The sequence below is a fragment of the Entelurus aequoreus genome, linkage group LG15 (assembly GCF_033978785.1).
Source record: "Entelurus aequoreus isolate RoL-2023_Sb linkage group LG15, RoL_Eaeq_v1.1, whole genome shotgun sequence".
In the NCBI taxonomy this organism is placed as follows: Eukaryota; Metazoa; Chordata; class Actinopteri; order Syngnathiformes; family Syngnathidae; genus Entelurus; species Entelurus aequoreus.
The window spans coordinates 44331565-44352373 of NC_084745.1; the positions used below are offsets into that span (position 1 = coordinate 44331565).

Sequence of the window (20809 nt, forward strand, 5' to 3'; positions counted from 1 at the left end):
CTGTGTGTAAAATGTAGATGTTACAATACTGTACACCATTCTGCTGATGAACAATCTGCACCATGGACAGAATTTCACACAATTTCAATCAGACAACTACTAAATTATTTATGAAGTCTCCACGAATAGAAACATATTAAACCGTGTGCCATTACAGTTGTAGCTCGTTTTTCTTGGTAATCCATTTCATAAGGTCATACAAGCAACTTTTCCAATAAAAGTAAATCAAATTTAAAAAAATAATGTAAATACAATTAATCTGTTCCAGAAAGCCAAGAATATTACCACAGAACCCATTTTATGGTGAAAATTAATAGTTTTATCAGCAGCAAACGATGTAAAATACATATACACAGTGGCGGGCCGTGCGTTTCCCACCTAGGCCTTCAGTGATGTCCTACTTAGGCCTTCTTCAATAAATACCTCTCAAAATACCATAATTTAGGTCGCCACATGACCACGGCTTGAAAAATATATATACAGAAACACACTTGTGCACCTCAATTTGTCACTAATGTACAAAACGGGCTATTTTTTTGGCATATTTAAAAATCAATAAACCCGCATCAAACGTGGTACTGTCAAACCTAAAATAATTGTAAAAAACATATTGAATGTGATAAAATATTTGAACTCAAAGTTTGTAATGCCATTTGTACCGCTTGTAGTTGGTTGATTCGAGTGGAAGTGGCAGGCAAACCATTTTATTGCCAGGACAGCTTAACTCGTTTCCGGGGTCGGCCAACTTCGTTTCACAATATCTAGTTTCGTTTTAAATATCCTTCTTGAAAATGCCCCTGCAAAGATCTATCTGCCACCTAATAATAATAATAATAATAATACATTTTATTTATAAGGTGCCTTTCTGGGCACTCAAGGACACCGTACAAGATCGAAACAATAACATCAAATTGGATAAAAACAACAATAATAACAACAACAAAGATAGAGAAGAAAAGATGATTATAATGAATAAGCAGTCAGGAATAGGTGTGTTTTGAGTCTTGATTTGAAGAGGGATATTGAGTCCAAGTTTCGAAGGTCTGGTGGCAAAGAGTTCCAAAGATGTGGGGCAGAGCGGCTGAAAGCTCGGGCACCCATGGTGGACAGTTTAAATAAGGGGACAGTGAGATGGATGGATGAAGAGGATCTTAGGGAACGTGAGGGCGTGGCGACATGGATCAGGTCAGAGAGATAAGATGGAGAGAGGTTATGGATGGCTTTGAAAGTGAGGAGAAATCAACATTTTGCTGTGCGTTTTTGTTGGTTAAAAAAGTGAGTACCACTGATTTCTCCGCTGGCCGGGTATGGCTCCGGTGCCACTTTCAACTTTCGTAAATCACAACTCGTGATTGGATACTTGAGAGTGACAAGAAGTGAGTATCCAATCACAGTCACGTTCAACGTAAGGCTACCGTCAACAACTTGTGATCTGATCGGCTACCGCAACTGTCTGTTAACTGAATGTCCTCCGTTCGTCAAACTGCACAGCTGCCGCTAATGTTGGTTCAGAAGAATTCATACAGCGCTGGCAACTAGCTAGCTGAATTTTGATTGGATAAAAAGCTCTAATTTAAAAACAGCAACACTGGAACCTAATATGACATGAAGAGAATATGATGAATACCTTTATTTATTTATGAAAATTAAAAAAAAAAAAAAAAAACTTTTATTAATTCATGATCATGATTTATGTTAGGCCAGCAGAGAAAGCCTTGCTGGCCCTGACGGCACACCACTGCGTATACGTGACTAAAATGGATAAATGATCATTTAACATCACTTTCACCTCTATTGAACACTTTTGTTGGTGAAGATGGCAGTGAGCAGGAGGGGGGGAAACACGGACGTCACCTTTTTATTTTGCTACGAGTTTCTTCTTGAATTCAACAGCTGGTCTCACTAGGGATGTGAATTTTAAAACAACTCATGATACAATTCGAAAATTCTCATCAATTCCCATGTCTAGCCATGGCAGAGTAAAACTTCACACTCGCGCAGCAATACGAACAACATTTTTCCAATTAGAGATGCTAGTTGTGTCTTTAGGTGTTAAAGGAGCTGTTTGCGGTCCTCTCTAAGGTTTCTCATTGTCATCCCACTGGGTTGAGATTTTCCTTGCCCTGATGTGGGATCCATACTTGCCAACCCTCCAGATTTTTCCGGGAAACTCCCGAATTTCAGTGCCCCTCCCGAAAATCTCCCGGTGCAACCATTCTCCCGATTTTCACCCGGACAACAATATTAAGGGCGTGCCGTGATGGCACTGCCTTTAGCGTCCTCTACAACCTGTCGTTGCGTCCGCTTTTTCACCATACAAACAGCGTGCCGGCCCAGTCACATGTTGAATGCAGCTTCTGCAGACATACGTAAGTGACTGCAAGACATACTTGATCAACAACCATACAGGTCACACTGAGGGTGGCCGTATGAACAACTTTAACACTGTTACAAATATGCGCCACACTGTGAACCCACACCAAACAAGAATGACAAACACATTCCGGGAGAACATCCGCACCGTAACACAACATAAACACAACAGAACAAATAACCAGAATCCCTTGCAGCCCTAACTCTTCTGGGCTACAATATACACCCCCGCTTCCACCAAACCCCGCCCCCCAACCCCGCCCCCCAATCTCTCGAATTCAGAGGTCTCAAGGTTGGCAAGTATGGTGGGATCTGAACTGAGGATGTCGTTGTGGCTTGTGCAGCCCTTTGAGACACTTGTGATTTAGGGCGATATAAATAAACTTTGATTGATTGATTGATTGTTCGAAACGTTTACACAGATGCCTAGAGGCCGCCCACTTTCCAAAGTATTTTGAGCGTTATATCCCGCCCTCTAATGTCTTCTCGGACGTATTGACGTAACTACGTACAGTACGTACATAACGCATACATGCGCTTTGGCTTTGGGTGTTAGTTAATTCAAATCGTTAGCCTTAGCGGTCATTTAATGCATGTTCTATCATAACAACAACATTGTTTGTTGCTTCTTTTGGACTGCTTTTGTGTGTGTGCAGTGTACACACACTCCCCTGCGCATACTTGTTGACGAGACAGGGTGAGTGACAGCCGCAAACACCAATCATTTTTTTCAGGCCAGTAAAAATGTATACGACATAAACTTAGCAATTCTGAAAAGTATAGACCTTTTAAAACAAATGTGTTATTTTGGTAACATGAGCTCGCCGGTACTGTTATTAGAGATGTCCGATCATATTGGCAGTCCGATATTACCGGCCGATAAATGCTTTAAAACGTAATATCGGAAACTATCGGTATCGGTGTCAAAAAGTAAAATGTATGACTTTTTAAAACGCTGTGTGTACACGGACGTAGGGAGAAGTACAGAGCGCCAATAAACCTTAAAGGCACTTCCTTTGCGTGCCGGCACAATCACATAATATCTACGGCTTTTCACACACAAGTGAATGCAAGACAAACTTGGTCAACTGCCATACAGGTCACACTGAGGGTGGCCGTATTAACAACTTTAACACTGTTACAAATATGCGCCCCACTGTGAACCCACACCAAACAAGAATGACAAACACATTTTGGGAGAACATCCGCACCGTAACACAACATAACAAATACACAGAACCCCTTGCAGCACTAACTCTTCCGGGACGCTATAATATGAACCCCCTTCACTAAATGTAGCGACTAAGTCAACTGGGTTGTAAACTGCTCTAAGCTGAAATGCAAATATGTTGGGCTAGTAGTGTCACATGGGGCTCTGCGCCGGCTGGAAGCAGAGAAGCACCATGCCTTTATGTTGCCCAGAGGAGACGATGAAAACAGACTAAATGCGCACAAATTTTAACCTGTTTGAGTTCACTTGGAGCAGTGTTTTTCAACCCTTTTTTGAGCCAAAGCACATTTTTGCGTTGAAAAAATCCAGAGGCACACCACCAGCAGAAATAATTTAAAAAAGAAACTCAGGTTGACAGTAAAAAAATTGTTGTTGCGATTGTTGGATGACTTTCGAAAGGGACAAGTGGTAGAAAATGGATAGAAAGGAGCCAGCTTAGGTGGTTCGGGCATCTCGTGCGGATGCCTCACGAGCGACTCCCTAGGGAGGTCCTCGTTGCACGTCCCACTGGGAGGAGACCCCGTGGCAGGCCAAGGACCAGATGGGGGGATTTCATCTCCTCTCTGGCCTGGGAACACTTCGGGATTCCCCAGGAGGAAGTTGCTAATGTTGCTCTGGAGACGGAAGTCTGGGGGTCTCTGCTGGAGCTGTTGTCCCCACGACCTGATTCCGGATAAGCGGTTGAAGATGGATGGATGGATGGTTGGATGGACTTTAAACCATAACCAAGCATGCATCACTATAGCTCTTGTCTCAAAGTAGGTGTACTGTCACGATCTGTCACATCAGGCTGTGACTTATTTTGAGTTTTTTGCTGTTTTCTTGTGTGTAGTGTTTTAGTTCTTGTCTTGCGCTCCTATTTTGGTGGCTTTTTTTCTCTTTTTGGTATTTACCTGTAGCAGTTTCATGTCTTCCTTTGAGCGATATTTCCCGTATCTACTTTGTTTTAGCATTAAAGACATGTTCAGTTGTTTTTATCTTTCTTTGTGGGGACATTGTCGATTGTCATGTCATGTTCGGATGTACATTGTGGAGACAATTATACTTATATAGTGAAGTAAATTTTATTTATATAGCGCTTTTCTCTAGTGACTCAAAGCGCTTTACATTGTGAAACCCAATATCTAAGTTACATTTTTTTAAAACCAGAGTGGGTAACACTGGGAGCAGGTGGGTAAAGTGTCTTGCCCAAGGACACAACGGCAGTGACTAAGTTGGCAGAAGCGGGGATCCAACCTGGAACCCTCAAGTTGCTGGCACGGCCACTCTACCAACCGAGCTATACCGCAGTCTTTGCTCCACAGTAAGTCTTTGCTGTCGTCCAGAATTCTGTTGTTGTTTACTTTGTAGCCAGTTCAGTTTTAGTTTCGTTCTGCAAAGCCTTCCCTAAGCTTCAATGCCTTTTCTTAGGGGCACTCACCTTTTGTTTATTTTTGGTTTATGGAAGAGTATTACACGGTTACTCTGCCGCAGAGGTGTGGACTCGAGTCACATGACTTGGACTCGAGTCAGACTCGAGTCATGAATTTGATGACTTTAGACTCGACTTGACAAAATGTAAAGAGACTTGCAACTCGACTTAGACTTTAACATCAATGACTTGTGACTTCACTTGGACTTGAGCCTTTTGACTTGACATGACTTGCTACTTTCTCCAAAACACAAAGCTTAAAAAGTAATTTGGGAGCGCTCCATAGCTTTCATTTTGTACGTGTCTGTCTATCTGTCAGCGTGTGTGCTGCGTGTCAGCGTGTGTGCTCTCAGTACAACAGCCAATCAAATTAGATCTACATTGTTTTCATCACACAGCATTCAGCCAATCAAATTGCAGGACAACCACCGAACAAGAGTTGTCAAACAATGCGGCAGAGAGAAACAATTATGCCAAAGTTGGTTTCATTCGGGTATAAAAACTACGACTTGGTCAACAAAAAACGAATTGCCGTATGCAAATCACGCAGTTGGAATATTACAGACGGAGACACAACAACTTCCAACTTCGTTCGACATTTGAAGTTGCCCAAAGAAGGGTAAGTTTTGAATGTAAGATAACGTTTATTGGCTAAGTAACATGACTTTTATTTGCTGCGTAGTTAAATCAGTGAGGCTTTAAACTCACTGCTAACGTCATAACCATAGACATGTTTTAAGGGTACGCAGCATCGAGCGCTACTGCCTACTGGCGCAGACGAGACGCGGGGCCGCCATCTTGGAGTGGTGATCCGCTCCACTCAGTGCAATTCATTTGTCAGGAGCAATGAACTGTCAGCGCATTTAATTCATTTTACCTCACTGAATACCACTCATTTTCACGCGGTTTTTTGTCATACGTGTAGCTATGATAACGGACACATGTTTTGGCAAGTTTTATTATTCATAGTTTGCTTAACAGTAATATAATATTCTTATACGCTATAAGCGACCAGACGTCCGAGATCAAAACTGGGAATATAAACTATCCCATAAACTATTTTTAAATTGAAGAAACAATATGATTAGGTTATATATACATGCGTATATCCTACATAAACAATGTATGAATACATTAGATATCTATATATCTTAGGGACCTATAGACTGTATCTCTGTTGCTGCAGCAGCAGAGAGTTTATTCTGTCTTGACACTTTGTATTGATATTTTGTATTACATTCTTCCCTTAAATGATCATGTTTTCAGTGATTGTTATATGTATTTTTTATGTATGTCGCTTTGGATAAAAGCGTCTGCCAAATACTTAAACATATATAAACACCTGAAAGTCTTTATATCAGCTAAAACCACCAATTTGTTTCACTGGATTCAGAATAAAACCAAATTCTGTTTTACCCAACAATGTTAGTATTTGAATATTGTTACTTGAAGACTTATTCCTGGTTACAATTATACTGTTAAGAAAGTATTGTCTTATATTTTGCCTAAAATGAGAATGCATCATAATCAGTGGCGGCTGGTGAATTTTGTTTTAGGTGGGGCTGAAAGTTTGTAAACCAAACCCCTGTAGGGGCGTCATCCTCCCCCAGAAGATTTATTTGTGATTTTCACATACAAATATTGAAGATCTTTGCTCCTTCTCAACTCTGTGGTAATGTTATTTTCATAAAATACAACCAATAGTATGTTAATGTTTGTTTTTGCAAATGTGTTTATTCTGTAAAGGAATGAGTTAAATGTTTAAAATTGTTTAAACTATTAAAATTACTGTTAATAGTGCTATTATGAATTGCAATGTCAGCACTATTTTTTTTCTTGCAATTTCAAATGCACTTGTTTTAATAAATAAATACAGCGTTTTAAAAGCATACACAATCTGTGTAAAAATATTAGTCTGCGGTTAAAAGGACTTGAAAAGACTCGAAACTCAAAATGCAGGACTTGGGACTCGACTTGAGACTTTCCAGTCTTGACTTTGGACTTGACTCGGGACTTGCCTGTCTTGACTCGGGACTTGACTTGAGACTTGAGGGCAAAGACTTGAGACTTACTTGTGACTTGCAAAGCAATGACTTGGTCCCACCTCTGCTCTGCCGAGCTCTAGACAGCACCGACATTCAAGAACAACACATCATTTGCAGACTATAATTACTGGTTTGCAAAAAATATTTTTAACCCAAATAGGTGAAATTTGATAATCTCCCACGGCACACCAGACTGTATCTCACGGCACACTAGTGTGCCGCGGCGCATAGTGGTTGAAAAACAGACTTAGAAGATAGGTGAGTAAAAAAAATATTTTCCACGATAATTTTGATCATTCCCAGGACATTTTTCTTATATGTAATTCCATATGTTGAGTGGACAATTGGTTAATAATTGTCCAGGTTTTGTGTGAAACCATGGCAAAATTTTGGAAAAAATATTGGTTAAAAATCGAATCTTTATGGAAAGTGTGGTGTACAAAAGGTACCGATGTATTTTCACTACACTTTTTTCAGCACAGGACCTCTTACCATGAAATATCAGGCTCTGCATAACACTCAGTTTTTTCTTTGATCTCTGTCGCATTGACGGCATCCTGGAAATAGATTCTTCCTTCTGGTTAAGAATTTCAACGTTTAAGGGCCCTTAAAATCAAAAGCATGTTTTGAGTTTTTCAGAACATTATAAAAAGCACACATTTGGAGTCATGCACCGTACCTAACGGAGTCCCAGCTGGAATCACATCGTTTTGTGACCAGGGATCGCCTTGAGACCATTTCACTTTCAGCTTATCTGGAACCCTGGAAAAGATTAGACGTAACCGATCATGAAGTGTTGAGTGTTTTGGATAAAAGGTCAATTACGGACTTGGCGAGGTCCTTGCTGATGCTCATCTGAATAGCCTCTTTAGTGGCGGTCTTGTCAATCTTGGATATGGGTACTATCTTGGTCTCGTCGTACAGCGCTCTGGGTTCCTGGGAGTCATAGACACTTATCGAGGAGTCATTTGAAAAAGTTGACTCAGTTATGAATAAATGCATGGACTTTAAAGTACATGTGATTAATAAAAAACTACACAGAAAAAAGGTTTCACTTTATGTCATTACATCATTTCAGTTTGAGCGTGCAAACTACTCACCCATTCAATTTCTACGTGTCCTCCTGTGGCAAAGACGTCGCTGTTGTAAGTTCCATACAGCAAAAACTGAACAATAGTACCGTGCATAATTGGCAACGTTTTTTGCGTCTTTATCTGTGTGAACATTAGAAAAGTATAGTAGAATGAATACTCATCTAAATGTGTGTGTCTGAATACCTTTCCCCATGTAGCGCACGCAAGTTCTCACCTGTTGGCCCTTAGTGAAGGTTTTGTTGCCCCATTGGATGGCAGAGAACGTGGCCCAGGGATGCTGATGTTTCTTGACGGCCACATCCGTCCGTGTGATGGTGCTCATGTAGGTCAGGAACTTGACTTGCTTGTCATACTTCTCGTGGCAGTGGAGGAGCCACTGCGTGAATTCTTTCTGGATGTTTCTCCTTCGTGTCTGAAGAAGACACAGAGGCTTGTTGTCAGGGGCAGCGTCTTTCTTGTGTTTTGGCAGCATCAAGAGATTCTAAAGCTGGCGTTTGAGTGACAGTAGCAAAACATGATGCTGACTCTTAGGCTTCACCTTTGCCTCCAGTTTGTGTTTAATTGAAAATGCAAAACCTAGTGTTTGATTATTCAGCCATTTATTTTAATTGTATTTGAATATCTATTTACAAATCCCAAAACCAGTGAAGTTGGCACGTTGTGTAAATCGTAAATAAAAACAGAATACAATGATTTGCAAATTCTTTTCAACTTATATTCAATTGAATAGACTGCAAAGACAAGATATTTAATGTTCGAACTAAGAAACTTAATAATTGTTTGCCCAAAAAAATTAACTCAGAATTTAATGGCAGCAACACATTGCAAAAAAGTTGGCACAGGGGCATTTTTACCACTGTGTTACATGGCCTTTCCTTTTAACAACACTCAGTAAACGTTTGGGAACTGAGGAGACCAATTTTTGAAGCTTTTCAGGTGGAATTATTTCCCATTTTTGCTTGATGTACAGCTTAAGTTGTTCAACAGTCCAGAGTCTCCGTTGGCGTATTTTACGCTACAAAATGCGGCACACATTTTCAATGGGAAACAGGTCAGTCTAGTACCCGCACTGTTGTATCACGTGCAGAATGGGGCTTGGCATTGCCTTGCTGAAAAAAGCAGGGGCGTCCATGATAAAGTTGCTTGGATGGCAACATATGTTGCTCCAAAACCTGTATGTACCTTTCAGCATTAATGGTACCTTCACAGATGTGTAAGTTACCCATGCCTTAGGCACTAATACACCCCCATACCATCACAGATGCTGGCTTTTGAACTTTGCACCTATAACAATCCGGATGGTTCTTTTCGTCTTTGTCCGGAGGACACGATGTCCACTGTTTCCAAAAACTATTTGAAATGTGGACTCGTCAGACCAAAGAACACAGGGACGGTGTGGCGAAGTTGGGAGAGTCGCCGTGCCAGCAATCTGAGGGTTACTGGTTCAATCCCCACCTTCTACCATCCTAGTCATGTCCGTTGTGTCCTTGAGCAAGACACTTCACCCTTGCTCCTGATGGGCCTGGTTAGCGTCGTGCATGGCAGCTCCCGCCATCAGTGTGTGAATGTGTGTGTGTGAATGGGTGAATGTGGAAATAGTGTCAAAGTGCTTTGAGTTCCTTAAAAAAAAGGTAGAAAAGCGCTTACAAGTACAACCCATTTACCATTACCATTTACCATTTAACACTTTGCATCAGTCCATCTTAGAGGAGCTCGGGCCCAGTGAAGCCGGCGGCGTTTCTGGGTGTTGTTGATAAATAGCTTTCGCTTTGCATAGTAGAGTTTTAACTTGCACTTACTGATGTGGCGACCAACTGTAGTTACTGACAGTGAATTTCTGAAGTGTTCCTGAGCCCATGTGGTGATATCCTTTACACACTGATGTTGGTTTTTGATGCAGTACCGCCTGAGGGAATCCAAGGTCACGGGCATTCAATGTTACGTGCAGTGATTTCTCCAGATTCTCTGAACCTTTTGATGATATTACAGACCATAGATGGTGAAATCCCTAAATTCCTTGCAATAGCTCGTTGAGAAATGTTGTTCTTAAACTGTTCGACAATTTGCTCACGCATTTGTTCACAAAGTGGTGATCCTCTTCCCATCCTTGTTTGTGAATGACTGAGCATTTCATGGAAGCTGCATTTATAGCCAATCACGGCACCCACCTGTTCCCAATTAGCCTTGTGCCAGCTTTTTTGAAACATGTTGCCGGTTTTAAATTCAAAATGAGCTAATATTTGCAAAAAATAAAGTTTTCCAGTTCAAACGTTAAGTATCTTGTCTTTGCAGTCTATTCAATTGAATATAGGTTGAAAAGGATTTGCAAATCATTGTATTCTGTTTTTATTTACCATTTACACAACATGCCAACTTCACTGGTTTTGGGGTTTGTATCTATTTGAGAGTATAGCATAATAGGACACAATTTGAAAAGACTACTGTACCAGACAACTTTATAGACAATCAGAGGAGTGACAAAGATCCTATACAATATCAGCACGAATAATACATACTTTTTAATTATTTTGTAGAGAAGAATGTTTCAGTAGAACAAGCTTAATCAAGTTCTATACAGTGATCATATGGGTTCTGCATGCTGAATTAAAGTTCAGCTGTTACATTTTGTTTTCTTATGAATTAATGAATGATCTTTATTGTCATTGTGCATGTACAGGTACAGGTCCAACAAAATTTAGATTGCTTCCCTGAGGTACTTTGCATTTTTTTAAAAAGAAGAAACCACACAATATACAAAAACAACACGATATACACAATATGCAATATACAATGTGGCCTAAGACCACTCTAGGAGGCAATGTAAAAGAAAACGAGACAGTAAAAAGTATAAAGTGACTAGAGAGGAGTAATGCTGAATCACAGTGTGCTAAGGGGGTGGGAGTCAGCATTTCCTACCTCCTATGCTGTGCAGGCTTTTTATTGTGGATTAATTGTGTGAATAAATATGATAAATATTGTCCAGTCGGCATGTAATCGCTGATTGCACAGTCCCGGATCGTGATTGACCGGTGGCTTCCTCATGTTGCACGTGAGGGAGTTTTTGTTTTTTGTTTTTTTTACAATTTAGCTGCGTTTAGTGCAGTTATGGCCCGGGGGTAGAAACTGTTCCTGAGTCTATTTGTGCGGGTTCGCATGGTTCTGAAACGTCTGCCGGAAGGCAGCCGATCGAAGTGGCTGTTGCCGGGGTGGGATGGGTCCTTGAGTATGTTGGCTGCCTTCTTCAGGCAGCGGGAGTTATGCTCTTGAGTCTCATTTGAGAGTACGTATTAATTTCAGTTTGTCCTCGTCTCATCCCCGTAGTCAGGAAGTAGTCTACTGCCATTAAGGTGAATGTAAGTACCATAGGTAACATTTAATTATATTGCACCTTTCACAGACAAAAGTACAGTTTAAATATTAGATATGACAACATAAAAGGCCAATATAAATATATAATGTAAAATACAATATACACTAATAATCTAAAAACACAATATAAAAGACACCGCCCAAGAGTAGCCAATTAAAAAGCCACAACAAGTAAACGAGTCAGTAGCGCACAATGAGGTCGGAAGATTGTTCCAAAGCATGGGAGCAACAGCCTGGAACAATCGGTCACCTCGAGTGCGTGGAACCTTCAGCAGATTCTGATCCATAGACGTCAGAGCCCGAGCATGGGTGTTAGGCTGGATCAGATCACTGAGGTAGGAAGGAGCCTGACCATGCAAGGTTTCAGAAAGCTACAACCAGAATTTTGAACTTGATCGTATAGGACACTGGCAGTCAATGATGTTCTTTTAAAACAGGGGATATCTGGGTCTTCCTATTCTACGGGTCAGAATTCTCCCTGCAGAGTTTTGCACTAATTGCAGTCGGAGCGCTCCTTCTTGTTCAGACATAAAAACAGACTATTACAATAGTTTAAATGCGGGTACACAAATGTTCCAGATCAATCTGTGACACCATTTCCCCCATGTGCCAGTCTAGTATTTTGTTGAGCCTTGCAAAGTGTTGGCCAGGAAGTATTGAACTTCTTACACACTAGGACAGACCTGGGCATTCTGCGGCCCGCGGGCCGCATCCGGCCCTTTGTGCGTCCCTGTCCGGCCCGCGTGAGGCCAATTATAAATTACAAAATAAATTTTAAAAAGTATCTATGTCGAGTGTGCAATACAACGGTGCTGCTTTTGTTTTGAAAATCGTTATTTGTATTACTTCCGTGTGGACGTGTGCGTGATTGTGAGTGAATGTGAACAACTGCAATTACAAAATAAAGTTGAAAAAACATCTATGTCCTGCGCGCAATACAACTGTGCTGCTTTTATTTTGAAAAGTATTATTTATGGGCGTGTGTCCGTGTGTAGCCTGCGAGTGAAGGTGCACATGCAGCGACAAGTGATGCACGGTTTACACCCGAGACGCCAAAAAGAGAAAAGTTGATGAGGAATGCCGTGTTTTCAACAACACATGAACTGCAAAGCAACGTCCCCTCACCTAAGGTGCGTGCCTGCGCAATTGCGCACTGCTCAAGCGTCCGCTGCGCGCAGCAAGTATATGCCGCGCACCAAATCAAATCCCATCTGAATTATAAACAAAATAAACATATTTATTCTATGGAATTTTGCAATGCAACTTTGAGTGACAGTGACAACAAGCGGCCCTAATGGTGTTCGTCAACACCGTTCAATTGAACACCGTTCAATTATTGTAACGTCTATCGAGATGCTTCGAGGACAGGAATTATATCGATCACTTTATTGAACAAAACTGTTTATATTCGGACATAACCACACCAAAAACATGAGTAAAACAATTCTATCTCGAAAAACTAGTCATTTTCTGCCGTACAAACCAGGCCAAAACCAACTTGTCATCTGTCACCAACACGCATAGCACTAAACCACTGGTGCGTTTAAGGCCACACAAAAAGTCGGACAACTCAAACACCACACAAAGTTACACTATGACTCCTCAGTCATACGTGTGCTTATTTTACTGTCATTTATTATTAATGTTAATTTATATATATTAGTCATGGAATGCTGTTACACACACTATGTTGAAGTATTACTATTATTATTATTATTATTATTATTTATCTTACGGTATATATCAAAAATAATATTGAGCAAAATTTAATTGAAATATTGTCGATGTGGCCCTCCAGCAGTGCTCGGGTAGCTCATGCGGCCCCCGGTAAAAATTAATTGCCCACCCCTGCACTAGGAGATTGTAACATTAATTTAGTTCAGTGGTTCTTAACCTTGTTGGAGGTACCGAACCCCACTAGTTTCAAATGCGCATTCACAGAACCCTTCTTTAGGGAAAAATAAAATGTGTTTTATTTCTTTCAAATCCAAGACAAATTTATATGTTTTTTTTTACTGGTGCAGAAAATTAACCGTGCATGAACATCACCTTGTTCAAAGAACAAAACCAAGACAGAGCATGAACTCACAACAAATTACACACCTGCAAATCAGTGTGACTTCTGCTGTTGCCTTTGAGAGTCCAGTTTAGATATGCTTGGCTTCACCTTGGCAAGTGCCATGCTCATGAAATTTTCACTGCAAGGTCTGTTCCTTTTCTTCGTTTTTATGTCCAGCACCTTCGAAAGGATTGCTCGCAAAGACTGGGGGTATCCATAATTCGCCGATAGGGAGAAGTTTTCATTTACACGATGAGTCAGTGTGTCTTGACCTCCGCGGCGGAGGCTCCGCCGAACCCCTAGAGTTCAATCGAACCCAGGTTAAGAACCACTGATTTAGTTGTAGTTTTGATTGCCAAATTTGGAGGTGTTGAAATAAAAAATTGCTAATGCTTATTGTAGCATGTATAAAGCGAATCCAATATAAATTACCATTGAGCCAGCACACTTTCTCATGCATTTCCTATTGTGTGGAATATTACAGAGAAGTTAGTTTGTATCTCATGTAGGTTTTATCGACGTACATATTTATGTTCAGTTTTACAGCATTTAGAAGTAAAGATTCTCAAAATGCTCTCAAATGGACACAACCTGGTATGTTTGCTGAGCTACCAAAAACAGACGTTGGCGGAAGCAGAACAGACTGCTTGCCTCGGAGCTCTTACTGTATATTGGACGTTTTTGTGGGTGGATATATTTCGGCACCTGCATTCTTGCTCATAGACTGATTTCAATATTATATCGGGACATCGCTATTATTTGTGTGATTTAGGGCAGGGGTTCTTAACCTTTTTGACCTTGGGGCCCAACTTTTCCACTACAGAGGAGCACCGGGCCCACTCAAATATTGTCACACAGAATAAATTTACATACAATCATGTTAGGCTAAAATAAATAAACAAATAATGACATTTGATTCTTAAATACACTGTCAATACACTTCAAGTGCAAATGAAAATACAGCTTTGCCACTTTAGTCATAATTTTTGCAATCAAGAAACTTAAATCTTGAATAAATAATTTTTTTTGAGAATGTCATTACTGCCACAAGTGGTGTAAACATGTATTACAACTGAGTACCACTGCGGCCCATACTGACCACAGCTGTGAGCATACTTGCCAACCTTGAGTCCTCCGAATACGGTAGATCGTAAATAATCCGTTCATGAATGAGTATATCCGTTCGGCCGTGTTCAATGGAGAAGTCTGATCTACAAAATGTGCAGGCAGCATACCCCTTCCCCTTCGAGCTGTCCTGGATGAACTGAAATTATTTTTTCCAATGATTTTGGAACTTGCAAGCGTACTTCTTCTTACTCGTCGTCGCCATGTCTCTTCTTCGTTCTTCTGCTTCGTCTCTGTTATGTTTTTGGACTTTACTACTTGCCGTAGTTTTGAAGCAATGCATGATGGGAATCCGGATGGTGTGTGTCAGTGTATTAACGTGCCGGCTGGAATAAACACACGCTGAGAAATAGCTCCGTGCCTGCCTACTTTATGGGTTATAGATAAACCTATGGATAACGGAGACATATATAATAGTCTCCTATTCAGGTGAGAGAGGACGCTAAAGGCAGTGCCTTTAAGGCACGCCCCCAATATTGTTGTCCGGGCGGAAATCGGGAGAAATCCGGGAGAATGGTTGCCCCGGGAGATTTTCGGGAGGGGCACTGAAATTCGGGAGTCTCCCGGGAAAATCGGGAGGGTTGGCAAGTATGGCTGTGAGACTGATCATTTTTGGCGGCCAAAAAATGATGGTTAAGAAACACTGATTTAAGGGATGTATCCTTACCCTGCAGTTTGTGCCCTATACAGTATGTGTCAATAGAAATGTATGGCATCACTATTTATGTGGCCTTTAATCTTAATCATGCTGTATAATGCCAACATTTAATTTACACCATATATTTAGAAAGTAACCAGATACTTGTATTTTTCAAGCAATTATTGTTACATAACAAACGGCCAACCTTAGCGCCAATATAGTGTATAAGCACCTGTCCATTCACATCGCAGGTGAAGATGATGTCCTTGCTCTTTAGTTTCACCTCCAGGTCTATGAAAGTGAGCTTGTTCGTGGTCACCTGGAATTTGTCATTGGCAAAGAGCACGCCTGAAAACCGACTGTAGCACTCTGCTGGCACCTTTGAGCCTTTGGGCAGAGCACACCAGTCAAACCTGTAGCATCATTAACAGAAAAACATGTTTTTCAAAGAGGCTTTCATAGTATTGTCATTGGGATAAAACTGTAAATGTAGTCAAAATAGTAATAGATGTAGTGCTGAATTAAAAGACATACTCTGATATTGTGGTGTATGGTATGAGTCTTCCATTCCAGTAACATTCAAATATGGGTCTCTTCCCTCTCGCTTGAGTCAGGAATCCAGGTTCTATATTGTCATCTTCCTCATCAACAGGTGCTGAGGGTTAGCAAAGAAGCAACACATGAACGCTTGTAGTCTTGGGAAAGTAAACAGTTGCAATTGAGGGCAACACAACACATGCTTCAAGTCATTGACACCAATTATACCAAATTACATGGAAACAAATATATTTGAATTAGGCCTCAGATCTGGATACGCCTCTGATATAAGGTAGATTGAATATCTGTCAAGGGAATGCAGTAGAAACACACTTGTATCTACCCAAACTATATCTGGGGGCCGGTGTGTATGTGTATATATATATATATATATATATATATATATATATATATATATATATATATACACACACTACCGTTCAAAAGTTTGGGGTCACCCAAACAATTTTATGAAATAGCCTTCATTTCTAAGAACAACAATAGACTGTCGAGTTTCAGATGAAAGTTCTCTTTTTCTGGCCATTTTGAGCGTTTAATTGACCCCACAAATGTGATGCTCCAGAAACTCAATCTGCTCAAAGGAAGGTCAGTTTTGTAGCTTCTGTAACGAGCTAAACTGTTTTCAGATGTGTGAACATGATTGCACAAGGGTTTTCTAATCATCAATTAGCCTTCTGAGCCAATGAGCAAACACATTATACCATTAGAACACTGGAGTGATAGTTTCTGGAAATGGGCCTCTATACACCTATGTAGATATTGCACCAAAAACCAGACATTTGCAGCTAGAATAGTCATTTACCACATTAGCAATGTATAGAGTGTATTTCTTTAAAGTTAAAACTAGTTTAAAGTTATCTTCATTGAAAAGTACAGTGCTTTTCCTTCAAAAATAAGGACATTTCAATGTGACCCCAAACTTTTGAACGGTACAGGCAAACGTTTGGACACACCTTCTCCTCATTCAATGCGTTTTCTTTATTTCATTCTCTCGATGAGAATGCCAAGAGTGTGCAAAGCAGTAATCAGAGCAAAGGGTGGCTATTTTGAAGAAACTAGAATATAAAACATGTTTTCAGTTATTTCCCCTTGTTTTGTTAAGTACATAACTCCACATGTGTTCATTCTTAGTTTTGATGCCTTCAGTGACAATCTAAAATGTAAATAGTCATGAAAATAAATAAAACGCATTGAATGAGAAGGTGTGTCCAAACGTTTGGCCTGTACTGTACATACATACATACATACATATATACATACACACACACCAATTATACTGTATATATGGCATGATAACTGCAGGATATATCCATGTAACAGTGAATCACTGATGAATATATATATTTCCGGTTTATTCTTTTATTTCTGATTCTTAACATGACACTGAGTTTGTGTGCGTGTTTTTTGACACAATATTTTAGCTGTAAAAAGTGTCACAAATTCTGCTGTATGTGTTCCTGGTTCCCTTTTTTAAGGAGCACTTTAAGCATGTGTAGGTTGTTCAGCTTTAGTCGAAGAAATTCCTAAAATGCAGTAGAAAAGCGTAAAAACACAGTACAGACAATACAAACACAATATGACTGATAAAAAATAAAAAAAATTAATATGACAGACCACCCCAAAAAACTGAATGAAATTTTACAGCCTTTTCGCTGAATAAAATAATGTATATGAAAATAAATAATGTGAGTGAATGACTTGTTTGACATTTGTTTTGAAAATAAAGTCAGCTTGGTTTTGAAAGCTCTGACATTTGTGTACATTTCATGTACAAACTGACCTTTGCCTTGTAGCTTTACATTCAGCACATTCAGGTGTGCCAGTATGTCCACAGCAAACGCTAAATCACAAAGCCAATCGGTGTCATTCAGCTCAGGGAAAGTGTCAGCTTTTTCAAAGTTGCTCCAAAAATTTGATGATCTCCTGTTTTAGCTCCCACACACGTTGACATACTTTGCCCAAACTTAACCAGCGGACATTTGAATGGTAAAGCAGTGTCTTCAAGAAATAAAATAAACTGACAATGGTGAAGTGTCCTCGCACGAATAAAGTTAACGAGCTTCATAACTGGCTTCAGTACGTGGTCAAGCTGCAATACAGATTTGCACAGGGCCTCCTGGTGGACTTTGCAGTGTAAAAAAGTACCTAGTGTTGGGGGTTGTCGTCTTTCACCCTCTCCTGGATTCTTTTTAGTAACCCGATGTTTTCTTCTGTGAGATTTGGCGACCCATCTGTGGTAATTATTAACTATACGGATAACTTTAACAAAAACTCCTCAAAACAGCCCACTACCTATAATATGGGCTTTTTAAACATACGATCATTGTCTCCCAAAACGTTATTTGTTAATGATAAATAAATGATAAATGGGTTATACTTGTATAGCGCTTTTCTACCTTCAAGGTACTCAAAGCGCTTTGACAGTATTTCCACATTCACCCATTCACACACACATTCACACACTGATGGAGGGAGCTGCCATGCAAGGCGCTACCAGCACCCATCAGGAGCAAGGGTGAAGTGTCTTGCCCAAGGACACAATGGACGTGACTAGGATGGTAGAAGGTGGGGATTGAACCCCAGTAACCAGCAACCCTCCGATTGCTGGCACAGCCACTCTACCAACTTCGCCACGCCATAATGAGGTCATTAGAGACAACAATCTTAACGTCATTGGTCTCAGTGAAACCTGGCCCAAACCAGACGATTTATTTGCGCTGAATGAGGCATCTCCTCCTAACTATACGAATGCGCATATTGCCCGTCCCCTTAAAAGGGGCGGGGGGGTCGCACTAATATACAATGAAAACCTTAACCTTACCCCTAGCCTAAGTAATAAATATAAATAGTTTGAGGTGCTTACTATGAGGTCTGTCGCACTGCTGCCTCTCTATCTGGCTGTTATATACCGCCCCCCAGGACCTTATTCGGACTTTATCAGTGAATTCTCAGAGTTCGTCGCTGATCTAGTGACGCACGCCGACAATATAATCATAATGGGAGACTTTAATATCCATATGAATACCCCATCGGACCCTCCGTGCGTGGCGCTCCTGACTATAATTGATAGCTGTGGTCTTACACAAATAATAAATGAACCCACGCCTCGCAACGGTAATACGATAGATCTAGTGCTTGTCAGGGGGGTCACCACCTCCAAGGTTATGATACTCCCGTGTACTAAAGTAATGTCCGATCATTACTGTTGGAATAATTGTTTGTAAGTTATCACAAAAGAAACGTTGTATTACATTATGTTCCTGATAAGGAACATAATGGCCTACCAAGAGGAAGAAGACTCGTAAAACTCCACTGTGACTTCAACACGGACAGATGGCAGGATCTGCTCAACTTCCCAAGGAACTCTTTTGAAGTGTTTTACGAACGCTCTTTGAAGTATTTTAGAGGAACTCTCTTTGAAGTATTTAACAAACTCTCTTTGAACTATTTGGTAACCAAAGGCAACACTATTTACGACCCGCTGCCCTCTTGAAGCAGCTGTGGGCAGGTGGGGGGAGAAAGTCAAATAAAGAAAGGAGGACGCCAATCTCTGGCAGTGCGTGGTGCAGGGCTGTACAGGGAGTGCAGTGGCCACGTGGCTCCAAATTTAATTCTGTCTCTGTTTGATTCTTTGCCTCTTGTCTGATTAATAGATGTCAACAGTGTTTGAACCTGACAATTACCTTATAAAATTCGAAGTTCTGACTCATTGTCAACAAGCTATAAATAATAATAATAATAATAACTGCTTTAGCAGCTGCAACATTAATGCTGCCACAACGATGACTCTTGCTGGCCTACTGCTTTCGGTAATGGCACCATTCCCAAATTATGTGGGCTCTATTGATAACCTCACTAACAACTTTAACGACGCCCTGCGCAAAACCATTGATAGTATAGAACCGCTAAAACTAAAAAGGGCCCCTAAAAGGCGTACCCCATGGTTTACAGAAGAAACTAGAGCTCTTAAATTATCATGTAGGAAGCTGGAACACAAATGGCACGTGACTAAACCTGAGGTTTTCCAGAAAGCATGGAGTGATAGTTTAATAATTTATAAACGCATGGTTACCTTAGCTCAGCGTTTCTCAAAGTGTGGGGCGTGCCCCACTGGTGGGGAATAGAGACATGACAGGTGGGGCGCGAGGAACGGGAGGAAATTTCACTTTACATTTTTTTTTTTTTTTAAATTATATTCTTAGATTTTTTTTTTTACTATGCTTTCATTTTCTATACACACTGTAAATCACTTTGTGATTCTGTCTGTGAAATCCGCTATATAAATAAATGTAAATTACTTATTTTTCCTGTAGGCTTTAAATTTCTAGGTAGGAGCGAAAGTTTGACAGACATAGCAACAGTAACTAATGGGGGCGGGGCTAAGCGGAAGCTTTGTGAATGGCGAGTCACTGTGCGAGGATTTGCTGTTTTGCAAATACATAAAAAATAGAGCCACTGCTGATGAGCTGTTCGAGATAATGGACAGTTTCCTCAAAGAACACAACCTTAAATGGGAAAACTGTGTGGGCTTTTGCTCTGATGGCGCACAGACCATGGCAGGGTAAAGAAACGGGCTGCAGGCTCTAATAAAGAGGGTTGCGCCAAATGCGCATTGGACACACTGTGTCATTCACCGGGAAGCACTCGCGTCAAGGCAGCTCAGCCCCTAACTCAATGAGGTTTTAACAGTGGCAGTGTCAAGCCTGCAACCCCGATTTGAAAAGCTGTGCAGTGCAAAACAGGCTCATTGCAGCCACTAATGCTGGAGTACTGTAAAACTCATGTTCACTTGCCCTGTCTTGCCAAAATGCATAGCTCCTCCTTTTTTTTTCAAAGATTGCAAAGTGGCACTTTTATTTGATTTATTATTGAACTTGATGCTAGTTATTTGATTTATTATTGAA

The 20809-nt window shown here is 40.5% G+C and overlaps 1 protein-coding gene across 2 annotated transcripts in view; it reads right to left on the bottom strand.

Moving 5' to 3' along the window:
* The window catches only part of smchd1 (structural maintenance of chromosomes flexible hinge domain containing 1), a 99622-nt gene that overhangs the window by 55308 nt on the left and 23505 nt on the right, over positions 1-20809 (bottom strand). For both annotated transcript variants that reach the window (XM_062021575.1, XM_062021574.1), the window contains exons 11-17: positions 15882-16002; positions 15580-15760; positions 8369-8566; positions 8161-8274; positions 7890-7996; positions 7740-7822; positions 7553-7666 (exon numbers count right to left, since the gene is read on the bottom strand). In XM_062021575.1, the coding sequence (XP_061877559.1) occupies positions 7553-7666; positions 7740-7822; positions 7890-7996; positions 8161-8274; positions 8369-8566; positions 15580-15760; positions 15882-16002 (918 nt within the window). The remainder of the gene's footprint in view (positions 1-7552; positions 7667-7739; positions 7823-7889; positions 7997-8160; positions 8275-8368; positions 8567-15579; positions 15761-15881; positions 16003-20809) is intronic.